Source organism: Suricata suricatta, chromosome 5 (genome assembly GCF_006229205.1).
Source record: "Suricata suricatta isolate VVHF042 chromosome 5, meerkat_22Aug2017_6uvM2_HiC, whole genome shotgun sequence".
In the NCBI taxonomy this organism is placed as follows: Eukaryota; Metazoa; Chordata; class Mammalia; order Carnivora; family Herpestidae; genus Suricata; species Suricata suricatta.
Genome location: NC_043704.1, coordinates 59,166,665 through 59,186,274, shown reverse-complemented (window position 1 = coordinate 59,186,274; position 19,610 = coordinate 59,166,665). Strand labels below are relative to the sequence as shown.

The 19,610-nt window shown below is 43.0% G+C and overlaps 1 protein-coding gene across 1 annotated transcript in view; it reads left to right on the top strand.

The window, feature by feature from the left end:
- The window catches only part of CCDC80 (coiled-coil domain containing 80), a 120,166-nt gene that overhangs the window by 87,167 nt on the left and 13,389 nt on the right, over positions 1-19,610 (top strand). The window contains exons 4-5 of the mRNA XM_029939293.1: positions 76-1,979; positions 8,787-8,943. Of these exons, the coding sequence (XP_029795153.1) occupies positions 87-1,979; positions 8,787-8,943 (2,050 nt within the window). The 5' untranslated portion in view covers positions 76-86. The remainder of the gene's footprint in view (positions 1-75; positions 1,980-8,786; positions 8,944-19,610) is intronic.

The window sequence follows — 19,610 nt, the reverse complement described above, 5'->3', positions numbered from 1 at the left end:
TTTCTTTTTTTTTTCTTTTTTTTTCTTTCACTCCCCCTCTACCTCTCTGTCTTTTGACCCCGTTGCCTTTCAAAGTGGATTGCACAATGACATGGAGAATGGGACTCAGTGTTACCATGCTGTTTGCAATGTGGCTGGTGTGTGGATCAGAACCCCACCTCCATGCCATGCATGGGGGGAGCCACGGAGGGCGGAAGGTGCTTCTGGTCCCCCCAGTCCACAGAAGGCCAACTCGGCTTCTGAGGCACACAGCAAAGGCTCAGGGACTGGAGAGCACCACTCTGGAAGAACCAAAGCTTCCGCCTCTCCAAAGGAGGAGGAGCGTGCCAGTGCTGAGGGTAGCTCCTGCCACGGCCCCATCGGCCCCGCCAAGCCGCAGGAGCGCCCCAGGGAGACCGAGGCAGAGACCCGGAGTCCCCAATTCTCCCCGTGAAATGATCCGAGATGAGGGGTCCGCGGCTCGCTCGAGAACGCTGCGCTTCCCCTCCGGGTCCAGCTCTCCCAACATCCTTGCCAGCTTCGCGGGGAAGAGCAGGGTATGGGTCATCTCGGCGCCGCACGCCTCGGAGGCCTACTTCCGCCTCATGATGAGCCTCCTGAAGGACGACGTGTACTGCGAGCTGGCGGAGAGGCACATCCAGCAGATCGTGCTGTTCCACCAGGCGGGCGAGGAAGGAGGCAAGGTGCGCAGGATCACCAGCGAGGGCCGCGTCCTGGAGCAGCCCCTGGACCCCAACCTCGTCCCAAAGCTGATGAGCTTCTTGAAGCTGGAGAAGGGCAAGTTCGGCATGGTGCTGTTGAAGAAGACGCTGCAGGTGGAGGAGCGCTACCCCTACCCGGTCCGGCTGGAGGCCCTGTATGAGATCATCGACCAGGGCCCCATCCGCAGGATCGAGAAAATCAGGCAGAAGGGTTTTGTCCAAAAATGTAAGGCGTCTGGGGTGGAGGGGCAGGTGGTGGAGGAGGGGAGCAATGGCGGAGGGGCCGGAAGGCCAGGCCTGAGCGGAGACAAGAGGAAAGAGGACCAGCGGAGAGCGCAAGTCCTGCCCACCAGGGAGAGCCGGGCGAAGGTGCCCAGGAAGCCGGCCACCAGCACGGCCGCTGCTCCCCCACCTCCTCCAACCCCAAAGGCCACCACCCTGCCTCCCGCTGCAGCCCCAACAGTGACCCGGGCCACCTCTCGGATGGTCACTGTGGCTGCAAGGCCGACAACCACCACGGCCTTTCCGACCACCCAGAGGCCCTGGACAGCCAGGGTGCACCCCTCTTCAGATGCCCACCGGCCTCCAGCAACTGCTGAGGTGGCCACGGCCAGGGAGCCCGGGCCCTCGGAGAATCTCTACCCGCACCCCAGGAAGGAGCAGCCCAGGGAGAGGCTGCACACCACCAGGAGGCCCAGCAAGGCCACCAGCTTGGACAACCTCACGGCTGCCCCTCCCACCACCGTCCCGGAGCCCAGCACTCGGGCCAGCGCCGGCCGGCTCCGGGACAACCGCACAGACCGGCGGGAGCACGGCCACCGCGAGCCAAATGTGGTGCCAGGTCCTCACAAGCCCGCGAAGGGGAAACCTCCCAAAAAGAAGGCCCAGGACAAAATCCTCAGCAATGAGTATGAGAGTAAATATGACCTCAGCAGGCCTACTGCCTCTCAGCTGGAGGAGGAGTTGCAGGTGGGGAATATTCCCCCCCAGAAAACAAAGGAATCTAAAAAGCATGAGAAGCTGGAGAAACCTGAGAAGGAGAAGAAAAAAAAGGTGAAAACTGAGAAAACAGACAAGTTACTCAAGAGTGAAAAGCAAGCGAAGAAGGATAAGGCTGAGAAAAAGAGCCGACAGGAGAAAGAGAAGAGCAAGAAGAAAAAGGCAGGGAAAACAGAACAGGATGGCTACCTGAAACCCACCACAAAACACTTCGATCCGAGTCCCCGGAAGTCCGTGACTGAGCTGCTGGGCTCCTTTGAAGGCAAACGGCGGCTTCTTGTAAGTAATCTCCCCAGCATCGTTTTTGGGCAAAGGCAAGGCACATTGATGTTCGCTTTGTTACTTTTCTAAAGTCATGTTGCTAAATGGTGGGCTGTGGCTGAACCAGTGCCGGGTGGAGATCAGGAGGTGTGTCAAGAAAGGGCGGCCAGGCCAGTGCACAGGAACCTCTGTGCACACAGATTCCTAGCCCTAAGGTCCAGACGCAATGGCCAGAGGACCTTAGATGTGAGCCCGGGGAAGTACTGATGCTCAGCTTCTTCCAAACTGGTCAGTACCCAACCCCATCCTTAGCTCTCTTCCAAAGGATAGTTCTGGGTATAGTTCCTAAAATGGCATGCATTGACTCTGACCACAACTTAGCAAAAGGATTTCTTTCTTCATGAGCTTAGGAACTAGATGCATGTATATGGGAAAGTGGTAAAGGTTTTCCTTTTACCCCTAATTAGGTCTCTTAAGACACATGGAAGCCTCAAAGAGGAAAGTAAGGCAGCCTGGGTCGGGAGTGAGTGTGACTGGGACTGGGGAAGGGTCCTTGTTGGTGTAACCCTCACACATACTTTAAAACCAGCTGAAGTCCTTCAACGGTGCCTTCCTCACCACTGCCCAGCTTCCAGTCGGAGGCCAAAAAGGTAGAGTGTAGGGGACTGGGTTAATGGTTCCGATTTCCAGTACCCTAGAGACAGGTGTCAGTTTCTCTGAGCCTCTGTTAAATGAGTGTGTGTGTACAGGTTTGTGTATATGTGTGTGTGTTTTGTTTATTTTACTCATTTTTAATTGAGCCTTAAAGTATATAAATTAGTTATCAGGGGATAGGCTGTCTGCTAGAGTAGTTTAATAGCTACTTGGTTATTTTCAGAGTACATAAATTTAAATGAGAATATTTTAGTCAGAACCAAAAGAATCACTATTTCAGAGAAGAATTTACCTGGTACTTAAATGTTTATTAGAGAACCCAAGGGAGTCAACTGCTGTCTTTGGGGGGTGGGCAAGCTTTAGTAGTGTGCTCCTCCCGAATACATAGGACTTAGTCCAGCCTGCGAAAGCACATCACCCTACCCTGGCCGTTTATCCAACAGGGCAAGTGAAGTGTCCCTCATGGGCAGATTTCAAGCAGGAGAAAAATAATCCTGGGTGAAACGTCAGGATTGTAATTGTGCGCCCGGCTGGCAAATACTGCCATTGCCCCTGGTTTCTGAGTCAAAAGAAAGAGGTTTTCATACTCTATCCCTGATATTAGTCATGCCTTTCATTTCTCCCCCTTTCTCTAGACTCCCTTAGTCAGAGATTTGAAAGTCCAGCTGGCTATTTTCTGCTTTAAACAGTGTCCCTGATCATGAATTTCTAGCCAATGAAAATCAAACGACAGCTTCTGCTGATGTCATGTGAGGCAAAACAGAACCAGCTGGGATTGCTCAGGGCAGCGGTGCTCTTTGGGGCTGGGGGGCAACCAGGTTTGTTATTAGACAGAAAGTAGGAAGAGGAGGCAATTCAATCTTGCCATCCCACATGTGCCCAGCTGATGACCGTATCAGAAATGTGTTTTCTCAAGAGCTAATACCTAAAATAGAGATGGATTAGAAGAGATAAGATGAAATAAACATGATAGAATATCAAAAGATGGAGAGAAAAGAAATTCTGTTTCACCAGGCAAAGAGGAGACTTGTGTTTCTGGGTGAAAGAGCTTGTTGGTGTCATTTGTCTTTTTCCACTCATTTTTCCCATTAAACATGCTGACGTTATTCGGGGGGTCCAGTGATTCAGTTAATATTCATTAAGGCTTAACATGCTCTGAGTTGTTAAAGACAGCTGACAACATATACCTCCAACTGGCCTCAACCTAACCCGTGTGCTCGGACTGAAATAAGGTGTCATTTCAAGAAATCATGCAGGACTTTTAGCTCATCTTTCCAGTTTTTCAGTAACTTTGTGCCCAACTACAATTTATCATAAAGCCCAAGTGCTTTTACATTTATTTATATCATTCTTTAGATGTGAAAACATCATGTAATCACTCCTTACCAATGTTTTAGAGAAACAGTGGCTGCAATGGTGTGACTGTACATCATCGTAGGGGTCTTCAGAGGAGTTGCAAGTAGAAACAGGGGTCCTACTCTGAGGCCAGAAGTCAGTCCTTCCAAGCCCCTGCCTCTCAGCCTGTGAACAGAAAAGGGCACATCCTTTGGTAATTCAAGGTGCTTTACAAAACGGTGGTGGTTTAATTTTCACAACAACCCCATGAGGAAGGACTGATCTCTTCCACCGTACAGCCAAGGAAAGAAGCTTAGAGAGGTTGAGAAGTTTCCCAAGGCATGCAGCTCATCTGTGGCAAAGTCAGAAGTATAACTCGGGACTGTTGATTTTTTTTTAAATTTATTTATTTATTTTGAGAGAGAGGAAAAGTGTGAGTCATGGAGGGGCAGAGAGAGAGGAGAGAGAGAGAGAGAATCAAGCAGGCTCTGCCCTGTCAGCACAGAGCCAGTTGCGGGACCCAAACCCACCAACTGTGAGATCATGACCTGAGCCAAAGTTGGATGTTTAACTGACTGAGCCACCCAGGCACTGGGTCTATTTGATTTTAAAGCTCATATTCCAGCCACTCACTCCATTCTGCCCTCCTATGGCTGTGAGCTTCTAGTGGGCATAAGCGATAAAGTGAAGAGGAAACTAAGGCTTCATCCTGTTAATCAATACAGAGGTTTTAAAATTCACTTTCAACCTTAAATTACTCAGACAAACAGTCAGGCCTATCAATTGTCAACATTTTTTTTTTGCTAAGCAACAATGTTCCACTTTTAATACCCAGCTGGTTCTCTGCACCTAGCTCTCTGGCTTTCCTGGTCAGTCAGTGGAGAACAATGCATTGAATCCCCATTAACCTAATCCCTCAGACTGGTTGGTGTCAGTTTGGGATTGACAATGGTAAGAACAGAGTTAAGCCTTTTATCACTAAAACATTAAAACTATGTGGAGCCGAGCTGAAAAGCCATCCTTTGGTGCCCTGAGATGTACCTACTTGTCAATTAGCGAGAGGCCTCATAGCTGGGGACTACGTAGACTTGAGATCGAGTTTAAGTGCTCTTTGGAGACTGAATCTCTTGTAATTCAACTGGGTTCACACTTTTAGCCTTAACTCAGAAATCTGGATATTGGGACAATAATCTACTTACTTGGTTTAGTTTTAGAAAGGGATACAAACATCAGCTTTACTGAGGCAGGTGACTAGCTTAAATGTCATTTTTCAGAATCCTGTAAAAATCTAGTGTCTCGATCCTAACACAGTGCTTTCAAGAAGCTGAGGCTTAAAATATCTTCCCTCTGGCATCCTCCCATTCCTGTTTGCTCCCTTTACTTATGCAAACTGGCTTCATGACATTCTGAGGCTCCTTGTGCCAACATACCAGTTGGAACAGAAACATAAAAAAGAACACAACACAATTCTGAATTCATGACACATGCCCTGCTTTATCACCACCAAACTGGAAAGAGGCCAAGTGCCAGACAACAATGTTTACCAAGAAGTTCTAGAATGCTCTTTTTAGGAAGAGGGGACTGGACACAGTTAACATTTTAAATTCTCTTTTAAATACCATTGGAAATACTGCCAAACTGAATGAAAATGAATGGGATGGGGGTGTCAGGACACAGAGACAGAAAGAGTCGCTGAACTATGTGTCCAGGATCAGCCTCCTCTACTTTCCCAGATGCGAACTCAAGGAGCAGATTAAATGTAGAGGGGGCGTCTTCCTCTGCTGTTTGCAGGCTGCATCTGGACATTTCTCAGCAGGGGACCCCTTCCTCTGCTGTGGCTGGAGTGATCTGTGGGACCTGAGGAATGTGGGCCTGCCTGTGGGCCTGCATCTGAACAGCGACTAAAAGGAGAAAGTGACCATTGTGAGCCAGGAAAGACATTAAGAAGGATCTTGCATTTGAAGAATGCATGATATGTGGATAAGGTGGAGGGGAAGGAAGACCTTTCTGCGTGGAAGGGGTGATAGGCGCCAAGGCAGAGGAAGGAATGGGAGTGAACTCTTCAGAGACAACATACACATATGGTGCTTTTATGTACACAGGCTGCACATATATATATGTATATATTTTTATCTTGATTCTCACTACTACTTGATGAGTGGCCGAGTTGTTCCATTATAAAGATGCAAAAGCTAAGGTTCATAAGGTTTAAGTGGCCTTGTTGAGACAACAAGGTAGCCAACGGTTGCATTATGAGAAAATGCAGGCCCTCCCGCTTTGGCTGCATGACACCCTTCCTCTGTGCCCTCTGCCCAGATTCCTTTCATTTCACCATTGAGACCAGTCTAGCTAAAGAATGAAGAGGTCATGTAAGGGAGGAATAGGAGGAAAGGTTAGCAAGAGAGAGCCTGGGGCCAGGTTGCTGAAGGAGGAAATGAGTCATGCAGAATAAATGTCACCTCACGGGTGGGTTAAGGCATCCCTGAGCATAGGTCCTGAGATGAAAATAAACATCAGGGCTCTTTATTTATTTATGTTCCATTCCCACTGGGTATCCAATGGCCTAAGGCTACTGTGTTCAGAGGGCCTGAGAAAAGCTGCCAGACAGGAGAGGATGAGGTTCTCTATGATTCTATGTTGTCTGAAAATCCCAGTTACGAACTAGAAGGACAAATGGACCAGAGGTAGTTTTGAGGAATCTTGAAGTCCTGTCATATCATGGCCTGTCCATGGACGGTAATGATTCATGGCAAAATATGACAAGAATGAAATAGAGTCTATGTACAGATTTGAAGTTACAGAGGCAGGTAATGATCAGTCATCTAGCATATGGGCACTCCTCTAAATATATTCTAAGTATAGAAAAAGGAATCCAAAATCATTACCAGTAAAACATACCTTTGTTTTTGACTGATTGGTGTTTTCACTTAAACATTCATTTATTTTAAAATAGTGTGTTTGTGAGCAAAGAACGGCCAGAAAGGAAAACCTAAAACATACCAACTGAAAATAAAACTCCAAGATTTGGGCCACTGTCAAAACTTGAAGAGATCTTTTCAAATATCATAAAGCTAATTAAAAACTAACAATCAAAGCAAAAATACCATCAGCATATATTTTTATAGCCACTTCGAATCTTTTTTAAGGCTGAGTATGAATGAAGGAATAAATTTGGGGAAATATTATTTTTCCTCTTGGGAAATTACATTTCTAAAATAAGCATTTTCTACCCAACCCTGTCCATCTAAACAGGCATATAAACATGAAATCAAAAGTAAACAAAATCATGACTACTTAAAATAAATAACCTGAGGAAAAAAAATAACTTCATCCCAGAAAACTCCTTGTTAATGTTCTACTCAAAAGTGTTACTGAACACATTTTGACTTCCATGAGTGATAGAATTTTGTCCAGCACAGGGAATCTTTAAAAGGGAAAGCCTGCAGGCAACAATAAATGTATCTGTGACAGAGAAAGGTAAATACCAATTTCAAGCTGGGAGCAGATTTATTAACCATTTTGATAAAGTGTTAGGAAGAGGTTTAGCAACATGGTGACTTCCCTTCTGAAAAATGCCAAGGTGATAGTCATAAAGTTCAGAAATATTTTATAAGTTTAGATGGGTAGGTAGAAAAGTGGCTGACACATTTGAACTTGGTCAAGTTCAAGAAATGTATATGGAGGCTTGTCTCTAAGCTAAATGACAACTTAGCAAAGGCTTAATAAAGTTCACTGCAGACAGTAGCCTAGTGAGGTATTTGGGGTCAAAGAGCTCAACAAAGACCTGGTCATCCTCAGAATGAAATATCACGTCTTTCCACCTTCAGGGTGAACCACCATGCCCACTCACTTCTGGAGGATGGTATACAGTTCTGATTTCTGCTTATGAAAAACCTGGTAAAAATAGAGAAGGCTCAGGAAAAAGCTACAAAAATAATCAAGGAAGTAGAAAGGCTTTTATATCCAGCTAGATGGAACTTTGAGACACTCTTAGCGCATTCAACAGGAGCCCTAAAAAAATAAGGATATCCTCTCTCTATACAAAATATGCTTTCCCAGATGGCTCTGGTGACTACAGCATCTCTTTTTCTGTTGTTGTTGTTCTGTCTTTCCTCTTTTCCCCCCAGAAGTCAGTGCTTCAAAGTGAGCTTGAAAGACACAAGGAGCTAGGTGAAAAATACCAGGTCTGAATTGGAAAGAAGGCTGAACTGAAACAGTAAAATCCATCCTGTTGGGGTTCCAATGTTGAAGAAGTCTGCCACAAGCTCTGTACAGGCCCAGTGTGACAAAACATAGGCGAGAAAGTCATTCTAAAAACTTTTCTACAAGTTGCCTAGTAAAATTTCTAAGTTATTGAATGGTCCATAGTGCCCAAGCCTGGCTGTGAAGTTCTTTCAACCTTATGGGACACTAAATTCACAAATATGTGGGCTGCCAATTAGGATAATGAAGACCAAACAAAAGGAAAGGAGACAGCATTTATTGAACAATGATGACGTGTCAAATATTCATGTAATGCTCACAACAGCCTTGCAAAATGAGTATCCCTGTGCAGAGTTCACAGATGAGAAAACTAAGGCTCATGGAGGCTAGTAATCAAGATAACTGGTGGGAATACAAAACTCTAAGGTGTCTGGAACCATTAAAATAAAGAGGGCCTTTCCGAATGGCCTGTTTTGGCCCTAATGATGCTAACTGTCTAATAGAACATTTTAGTTGACTTTATTTTAGTGCCAGTCACTGCCAGCCCTTTATTCCAAGTGATCCCTTTGGATTTTGCCTCTGTGTACAACCGTCACTGTGAACTAATGTTTGCTTGCCTCTGCCTACCTCCAGCTTATCACCACTCCTAAGGTTGAGAACAACATGTATGTGCAACAGCGAGATGAATATCTGGAAAGCTTCTGCAAGATGGCCACCAGGAAAATCTCCGTGATCACCATCTTTGGCCCTGTCAACAACAGCACCATGAAAATCGACCACTTCCAGCTAGGTTCTCTTAAACATTTTAATTACGTTATTGTTTTTCTCATATGTAGGGTGGGACAAACTTTATGGAAAAGGTCAATGGGGAATTAAGAGGAAAATTCAGAGGGCTCTTTCCTTGCTGTAATGAAGGTCAGCTTACCTACCTGCTTACATAATTATTCCAGAGGGTTCTGGTGTAGGTTTTTGGCACTTTAAAATGAAAAAAAAAAATGCAAGAATTCTATGGTTTGAAAGTCAGTAGGGTGGAGAAAAATGAGAGAGGTAATACAGTGGCGGGAGAGCCAGGAAGGTATGTAGACAGTTTCTTCTGGATCTGTGAATAGTACCATCTGATCTTCCTGCTGCCTTCGTGCTGCAGGTGACTCATTCACAGATGGGGACCTGCCAGAGCCTTAGAAGCACTTGACTCTGGCCAGACTGGGAAGGGCTGAGAGACGCTGTTCAGCTAAATGAAAAGTCACTGAAAGTGTGGACTGAACTGCACCCAAGTCCTTTTGGAGAGCAGAAGAATTTGGCTGAATGTCGAGTTTTCACAATTTTTCATATTAATGGTGCATGTGAGGCTCATGAGGCGCACAGCTCAGTGCTGGGCAGCTGTCTAACTTCTTGCAGTTCTCATGGGAACGTTGTAAGACTTACTGTGAGTAGTTCAGCTGCAGAGTCAGAAGCCCCAGATCTGACCCACCCAGTTTCTTTTATAATTATTACATCTCTGGGGCTTTCTCCTTAAAAAAAAAAAAACAAAACTTTTTGCTTTCATGTATTCTCTACTCCTCAAAGTTTTACTTCAACTATAGTGAAAGTCCTTTATATTTTACCATGTGCATATCCTGCCTATGTTTCATAAAATAGATTTCCTCTGAAAGAATATAAAACATATTTTCCCTTTTAGTTAACACATAACTTCAATACATATATAACACATTAGCTCACAGATTTTTCTGTCATGTGATCTTGATGTAACAGAACACATAGTAGTCATAATTATGTCATGATAATGTCATTTGGTTTGAATATTGTCTAGTTCTAAGTCATATTTTAAAAGTTGTGGTTAAAACTCAACATGAGATTGAACTTCTTAACTAATTTTTAAGTACACAGTACAGTATTAGCTATAGGCCCAATATTCTATAGCAGGTCTCTAGAATTTATTCAGATATGAAGTTTCAGTTATGCCTTCTCTATTTTTGTTAGCTCACCTTGCACTGAGATAGTTCCAAAGGAAAATAAATAGCATCCTTTCCAGTGTCCCATCATAAATCACTGAGGATTGGTGATTTGTGTGTGAACATTAATCCCTGTGCTATGTGTATGTTTGGGAGAGAAAACAACGACAAGGTCCTTAATCAAAACAACAATAATCATACAAACAGAAGATACAAAAGAAGGTCTAGAATCAAACAGACCAATTCAAACCAACAGACCCAACTTATTTCTTGTGTGACCTTAGGCAAGCTACTTCCTAAGCCTCAGCCTTGAAAATAATTATGTCTATTTCACAGGCTATGGTGAGGATTTAATAAGATAATGTGTATAAATATGTGCAATATAATAAGTACTATGGTGTGGTCATCATTACCACCATTTTTCTGGCAGGCATCTGGAGAGCGACGAGCTATCACAGGGCCCAGAGCACCTGTAATGAAAAAGGACATATAATTGCTTTCTGCTAATTACAGAATGTTAACAGTGAACCCTCACGGCTGTCTTTTGAGGTCACAAGGTGCATTGCTATTCCTGGTAATAAAACCAAAGCCCAAAAGACTAATACTACAAAGCCACATATTTAGTGTTTAGCTGAGATTCAACCACTTGCTTCCTGGATTTTTAACTAGTAGCAAGGGCCAGTGAGCTTAATCACAACCCAGATGTCTAGAGAGGAAGTAGGTATTCAATCTAGTGCAGAAGCTGGTGCTGGCTGGTGATAAAAGGCCTCCTCCACCAGGTGTTCTGAGTGTCAAATATGTTGCCCACCAACCCTTACACAAAGAAACCTCATTCCTTATTTCAGAGAAGTTTGGAAAAATCATTATATGTTCTACTTCAGCCTCTATGTGGTCCCTACTGTTGTAAGCATCTGGTGCTGCCTTGGCAAATTGTGAGCATTAATCCTGCTGTTTTTTAGACATCTGGATTAAATATGAGTTGTAGAGGCACTGAGGGCTATTTCCCTGCCCTATTGGAAATCAGGTATTGTGCATTGGGTGTTTGCCTCTCATTGAATGGCAGCTTGGACATGAAATGGGGGGGCCTTCCATTTTGTTCCTCATTTAATTCCTGGAAGGTCTTTCTCCCCTTGTGTTATGTCCCAGTTTACCCTTATGGGAAAGGCCATGGAACTTTCAGCCAAGACTTGGAGCCAGCCATGGGAAAACAGGAATTGGCGTGCATCGTGGGCTCAGTGAACCAAACTCTAGCCTTGACCAATTTTCAGCTGGAAATCTATCAGATGGCCTTACTTTCCTTAAAAATAAATCAAGTGCTCTCTCTTCTTCCAGACCTTTACTGGGCCTCAAAAACAGAGACCCACATCCAACTACACTGTGAGCTGTATTCACCAGCTGGTCCATCTTGCTAAATGTACTTGAACTATAAATGATGGACCTACAAATTTCAGGAAATTTGCTGTAAGATTTTAGTCATTAGCCTAATGAAAGTCACTCATGACTGAGCAAATTGCAATGCAGGATAAGCCCATCTGGCTTTGTCATCCAAGATAATGTTATACATGAGAGTTTAGAACAACATGGTACATAAAAGCATACTCAATTGTTAGTAGTATTTAAAATATCAATTGGGGGGCGCCTGGGTGGCTCAGTTGGTTAAATGTCTGACTTCGGCTTAGTTCATGATCTCACAGTTCGTGGGTTTGAGCCCCGCGTCAGGCTCTGTGCTGACAGCTAGCTCAGAGCCTGAAACCTGCTTCAGATTCTGTGTCACGCTCTCTCTCTCTGACCCTCTCCTGCTCATGCTGTCTCTCTCTCTCTCAAAAATAAATAAAACATTAAAGAAATTTTTTTAGTATCAATTGGATGGAAAGATTGTTATAAATGCCAAGAGGATGAATTACAAAGTGTGCAGATTGGAAGAAGTTGCTGGCCTATGCCACTTTGTTGGAGAATTGAAAAGAGAAACTGAGGGAAAAGCACAGCAAACATGTTTGTTTTTTAGCAAAATATAGGAAAAAAATATTTGACACTGATATTCAATCACCACAATCTAAGGGCTAGAACATATGGACATTTTTATGGGGCAAAGGAAGTTCTTTAATAGCCTACTTTGAAGGAAGACTTTGAGGATAACTGATGAAAAAGTAGGTGGTAAAGTTGATGGGGACATGGATGGAACGTGATAGCAGGAGGGAAAGTGATTCCATAGTCCCATGAATGAAGAATTCATGGGTGCGTTTTTAAAATACTTTTTATAGGTGAGAATGATAGACTCCATTTGAGCCTAATATTGTCTTTCTGTCTTTGATCCTGTTGAAGAGAATTGTTCTATATGGACAAATCTCATAGGCTCCATAACAATGGCGAGGTGTTGCTTTTCCTCAGGAGCACCTGAAAATTTGACCCTTTGCCCCAACTCCTCTTTTCCTCCATCAGTGGTGACAATGCCTGGCAGCTGCTTTCTCCAGACCCTGCCGCTCCGTGCTGGGAGGCAAGGCTGGGTGAGCCATCAGGCTTCCAGGTACTGGCTTGGGGTCCTTCTCTGTTTATTCAGCCTTTGACTGTCAATCACTCTGTGCCCTGGAGGCAGGAGAGCCTGCCCCCAGCTTGTGGTAATCCCATTTCACTGCCCTCTTGCCTTTCAAGTGTATCAGTGTCAAGATCAACCCCTGATGATCAAGGGGTGAAAAGCACATGATAAACCAACCATACAAAACAAGTGCTTGAAGAATGTGGTGGAGGAATAAGCTCTTCCAATTGTAGTCATTAGAGAAGGTGTAAATATTAGAGAATTTTGAAAAGTGGGTTGATTGATTGGAGGGGCCTTGAAAATGGAGTAGATTTGTTGTTGATAGGTGGTGATTCTAGCAAAGTACCTTCTGTTTTTCTTTAATTTTTTTAAAGGGCTGATACATTTTTTTTGAATTCCAAAGTTACAGTTACATAAAAAGGTATCCACAGACAAGTGTTATACCCATTCCTTACCCTTTTACCCAATTAACCTCTGCCCCATAAGTATTTTTATGATTCCTTATTCATGAATTTAGTGCTTCTTTATGCAAATACAAATGCATATAAACATCTGTATCCCCCCAATTTTAGTACAAAATATAGTATATATACTACTCTGAACTTTGCTTTTATCACCTAAAAGATATATCCTGAAGATCTTCCCTAATGAGTAGATAGATATCATCTTCATTCTTTATTAAGCCATTGTGAGATCCTATCATAGTTTAACCAGTCCCTTTGTTAATGGACACTTAAGATTGTTTTCAGTATTTTGTTATTGTAAACAATTTCACAGTAAATTACCTTACACATATGTTACTCTATCTATGTGGGTATATCCTTACAATAGATTCTGAGAATCAGGATTATTGGTCCAAATGGAATATGTACTTAGTCTTGTTAGATATCATCAGATTTCTCTCCATACAAGTTGTATCATCCTGTCCCACCAGCAACGTGTAAATGTCTATTTCTCTCTAGCTCTCCAACAGATTGTATAACCAAGCTTGTGAATGTTTTCAGCCAACGTGATATGTGAAAAATGAGATCTTAGTGGACTGTGTTGTTAGGTTGCATTTTTCATTCTCTGAGTATGATTGAACATCTTTTCACATGTTTAAGGAGCATTTATATTTTGTTTTTATTGTCCTTTGCCTTTTTTCCTATTGGATTGTTCTTTTTAATCTCAATTTGTAGGTATTCTTTATAAATTAGAATGAAAATTCAGACTCCAGTTCCCTTCCCAATTCCAAGGTACTGACACAATTTGGGGATAGGGTCCAAGAATTTATCTTTTTAAAGTATTGATCAAGTGGTTCTGATCTGCAGCTAGGTTTGGTTTAGAGCATAAGGTTAAGTGTAAGACAGAGTCCAGAGTCAAAGAGAGGTTGGCACCAGATTTTAAAAGATTTCAAATACCAGGACAGAGAAATCAATCTTTATTTGGTTAACCATCTGAAGTCACTAAAGATTTCTAAATATATTGTTCAAATAAATTTTCAATAACTTCTGAGGTTTGGTAGAGTCAGTCTGTAGGACAGAAAAGAATCGGCAGGACACTTTCTTCATAGATAGGACAAGTTGCTCTTTCTAGAGACCAAGAAAGCAGCAATTTTGTGATCAAGATTGGCCAGGTTAGTCTCACCTATCAATTTAATCCAGACATTCATTTCACAATGAAATGGTAGGTAGGTAACTGACTCACGCAGAGTAAAATAGGAACAAGAGAATCAACTACAAAGTCATTTAAATTGATCTGTTTCCAGTCAAAAGGAAGTAAATCCCATAGCTGGCAGCCAGGGTTATAACCTAACTGAGATAAATCTACTACAGACAGTTCAGCAATCCCAGAAATAAGTAATTCAGCTTTCTCTGGAGTCTTTGCCTTCAGATTTATCCACAGCTTTGGCCTGTGCTGACTTCTTGAATATGATAGTTATATTTTAAATGCCATATAAATATATGTTATCTATGTTGTATGTTACCCCTGGAAAGGATTTATTAAGGTATGGTGATGAATGGTGCAGCACAGTGGATGACACTCAAAAGAGCAGAATGCCAAAGGAAAATAGAGTTTATTGCCCATGGGTCCCAGAGAGGAAATCACAGCATGCCCCCTAGGCCCACCAGTAGAGCCAGGGTTGAGTCAGAAAGCAGAAGCAAGTGCAGGAAGGGGAGAGCCTAGGTCACTGCCTTTATTGGGGTTCCCAAGAGAAAGGTGAGGCAGGACAGGATGAATAGTTTCTTATTGGCTAGTTTGAATAATTTCAACAAGCTTTGGGCTCTAGGGCTGGTCCCTAGTTCCCTGGTATCTGACCCTGGGTGATTAAGGAAGAGGAATATTGCTTCCTGGGGTGCACGTGCCAGAGAGAGGAGGTAGGGCATTGAATTGGTTGGTTTGCCTTTCAGAGGGCTACTGCAGGCTGGGCCTTTTGCTGTCTCTAAGAATTGGCTAGCTTTGGGAGGGACAGTCTCTCCTTAGCCAGAAAGAGTTTTTAAGATGTCAAAATATCATAATATATAGAAATTTTTAAATGTGATTAATACAATTATAGGATCTCATACGTGAAAACCCAAACTTAGAAAATAAACCTATATGATGAGTTTTCTCAAATTACACTTGACTGGCCGTTTATAGGCTCACAAGATATAGGAAGTGTAAGGTTTGATGATGGGTTTTCTGTATATACCCCAAACTGCTCACCTTCTTCACTCTACCCCTCACTACCCTCTTTTTTCTTGTGTGACATCTTTCTTAGGGGAGAGATTTCAGGATAACTAAATCTGTACCTAGTGTCTATGTGTGCCAGGCTACAGGGATTTAGAAGATGATCAAAAGTTAGCCCTGTTGATAAATTGCTTGTATCTAGTGGAAAGGTAGATGTGTAAACAACCTGTTGCAATGCAGAGTGATAAGCATTATTGCAGAAGCAGCTAAAAGTGTTGTGAGTGCACAGGTGAGGTAAAGACAGGTGGTAGAAGTAATTAGGAGTTCCCATGTGGACAGGGGTAGGGATGGCATGCCAGAAAGAGAAGGCATATTTCTAGAAACTGAAAATAGAGGCTGGAGCATATTGTATGGAAGAGTTAAGGGCTCAGCTAGCCAAGATAAGCTGATTCCAGGGCAAAAATGGCCTTGTTGCTATGCCTAGGATTTGGATTTTTATCCTGTCCTTATTCTCTTCCTTAGATGGCAATACAGCCTCCCAGAAAACTTGTTAAAATGTGAACTCCGGGGCCTCACCAGTAGAAATTCCGGTCCAGTTGGTCTGGACCCAAGGATTGTGATTTTAACAAGTGCCCCAGGTGATTGTGATGAGGGCAGACAGTGGATCATGCTTTGAAAAACTGCTAGAGGAGATAAGGAACTTCTGAAGCAACGGGAGAGGCTCAAGGGGTGCAGGAACATTGGCAGAATGCCTGAACTCAGGTGAGACAGAGCGGGAGTAGGAGAGACCATGGATATCATAGAGAAGGAGCCGTCACAGATGGAAACTTTGAATGCAATGCCTGGCACACAGTTGGTGATTAATAAGTTGTTGCTGGAGCTGAATTTTTCTGCAGTGTCATTGCTGTCTGTAGTCAGACATGGAAGAGCAAATACATGAAGAAATCTATTACCACCTCAACTTGGGAATTGAGATCCTTAAAGGATGGAAATCCAGGACAATGCCCCACTTGCAGGACCAGTCCCCACCAGGATGTGACAGAGTTCAAGCTCCCTCCTGTCCCTCTTAAGTCATCTTAGTAGGTCAGGGGCAGGCTGTGTGGAATAGCCAAATCCCACCGCACAGGGTCGGGTCTGTGAATCCATTTAGCTGGATCAAGACCATGTGGACTGTTTATAGGATGTGTCCTAAAGAATGTTTGCCTCTAAGCCCTGAAAAGTACTAGAGAGCTTTGGCAAAAGTTGGGTAAATGTAACAAGAAGCTGCCAAATTGATGCTGCATTTCCAGACCCAGGAGAGCCTCCTGTTCACCCCGCCTGGACTGAGACAGACTGGAGCCTAATGGAGCCCTGGGGCAGGGGCAGGCAGCTGGAGCTGAGGGCTGGCCTCACACGTCCCTTCCTCAGAACTGGGCCAGAGGGGGCGCTGTCTTACGGTAGAGCTGCTCTCATCCTTGTAGGAGCCACTGTTGATCAGTGCTTTCACTGTGATTTTTCCTCCTCAGCACAAACATCCATTTGGGATGTAAATATTCTGCAGTCTGGAAGTGTAAAATGCTTTATTTTTAATGTCAGGTCAAAATTTTTCAGAAAATATTTTAGTTGAAAGGAGAAAACAGGCCATGAAATCGGTTTCTTGCTAATATCCCAGTTAGAACAAAGTTTCGCTTAAATCTTGGTCCTAGGTCTTCTCTGTCCTTGAGTGTAATGTATTTTGGTCAAGTAGAGAGAATCCTCAGTAAGAGTGAGGTCATCTTACCTGAGCCTTAACCCTCAGTCTGTTACTAACTAGTAATGTGAACTTGAGCATGCTTTCTTTGTGGGCTCTGTGATGGGTTTATTCTCTGGAAAACAGACTCTGAAACTGAGATTTGCATGCATGCGGTCAATGGGAAGTATATTTAGGAATAATGCATATGAGAGGTAAGGGATACAAGAGAACAGAGAGGGAGTTTTAATTGTAATGCAATGAACCCTTCAGAGTGGTTCACTTTGAGGCAATGGGGACAATTTTTTAGATCTAGCCCCTTCCCACTCCATCAGTCACTGAATGAATCTGGGAAAAGTGTGAGTTGGCACCTCCTTTCTAAGGTCGTGATTTTCAGAGGAGTCAGCTGCTAACCTTTACAGAAGCCTTGCTTCTGAAGGTAGGATCTGGACAGCACACCACAGTGTGTGCTCTAGTTCCTGTTTCATATAGTGTTCCATATATTATTGTTTCTCAGTAACATGACTGGGTTCTGCCAGATAATGCCTGCCACTTCTCTGTTCCCAAATAAGGCTGTGTAATGGCATCTAATTATTAAACATTCATTCACAAGCCTGTAGGGTTCAGCTCATCTGGGCTGGGCTTGGAGAACCTTGGAGAGGCTGGCCCATGTATTTGCAGTCAGCTGCTGGTTGGCTGGGTGGTCCTGCTGATCTTGCCTGGGCTCAAACACTTTAGGGGTCAACTGGTGTCGACTGATCTGGAATAGCCCCATCTGGGCTAACGCCAGGGTAGTAACTGTGGAACTTATTCTTCAGAGGCTAGTGTGCATGTTGCTCTCATGGCCATGGTAGAGGCAAGGGCAATCCCAAATGTACAGGCTCATTTCTAGCCTCCGCGTCACTTTTACTCACATCAGCTGGCACTGGCTAGAGCACGTCTTTTGATGAGCTCAGAATTGAGAGGCAGGATAGTTTAACTCATTCACTGTAATGAGCAGCCGCCGTTACTACGCAGAGTATAGGTATAGAGAAAGGTGAAGAATTGGGGCCATTTTTGAAATCTACTACGTTCTCCAAGTTCCTTCCATCTCAGCCATTTAGTGATTTTTGTAACTTTCTCTGTTAGGTAGAGATAATGGACTCATTTTGATTCTAATTAGGAACTTGAACTCTATCCAAATTGCTTATTTCTTAATCCAGCACCCAGCATAGACTTAGCTGATGATACTGACAACAAATACTTTGTTGAATGAACAAAAGTAAAAATGACTGTATGCTGGGAATTAAAACTAGTAATCCCTAGATTCAAAAGAAAATCTGGTTTGTAAGGTTTTAGAATCATCAGTTATTAAAAGCAGTTTTAAAATCAGTTTTTAATTTTTATGTTATAATTATTAATAGTAAAGTATGCTCCTTTACATAATACAGACATGTGTAGAATAAATAGTGAAAGTTTCCACTCATCTTTTTCATTCCCTAGAGGTAGCCATTGTTACCAACTAGATGTCCTTCTGAACATTTTCCAGTGCCTATTCCTGTACGGATGTATTTTCTTTTGTTTTATTTTCTTTTTAAATCAAGAATCTCTACTCTACATTTTCTTCAGCAATTTGCTTTTTTAGCTCAACGAGACATTAAATAAAAACCAACAACATGAATCTGGCAGTTTTTAAAAATTACTTTGTAATTAATTCATGGCAACAAAAATGTACATGTAAGAATTAATTTAGGGGCACCTGGGTGGCCCTCTCAGTTAAGCTTCTGACTCTTGATTTCGGCTCACATCATGATCTCATGGTTTGTGGCATCCACCCCCACATCAGGCTCTGTGTTGGCAGCCCAGAGCCTTCTTCAGATTCTCTCTCTCCCTCTCTCTCTCTCTCTGCCCCTCCCCTGCTCTCTCTCTCTCAAAATAAACAAACATATAAAACAGTTTATATGTATGAAGCATGTAACTTTTCACTAGCAGACAGCGCTTGGTCCTCATAGAAGCCATCAGCCATAATCCTGTACCTTTGAACTGCCTCTGTGAAGAACTGTCACAATTTGGGGGAGGCAAGCAGATTCTTTCTCTTTGCATTTTGATCTGCTTTAGGGGAAATCAGGTTCCTTGTTTGTATACTTTCAGTGATCCTAATCAAATAAACCAAAGTAATAGCTAAATGTAATCATCCCTTTTTATCAATAAAAGATCAACGGTTTGTAGTCCTCAAGCTCTATAATCTCTATCTGCAAAACTGTGGCTGTTTCTACTGTAGTCGTATTCATTGGGCAGCAGTGTGGATAGCAAGTGACAGGGTTTTCTCACCAGTATATCTATTATCATGTATTTGCTGACTTTATATTTTCACACTTTTTTTTAAATACAGGAAATTATGTGGCAGATCGAAATTTTTGTAGGGTTCAGGGAAGCACTGTGACCTGGGAGGTAGAGAGCATTTTCATCTCAGAAGTGTTAAACTGATTTCCAGACATACGAGTTGCCATGTTCAAACTTCCCATCCACCTGGTGACGTGTTCAAGAACCATTTTGAATTATAATAATTTATTTTTAGGGCTTTATGTGTAAAAAAATACATAATGGTTAAAAACTTCTGTACATTTGTAACACTT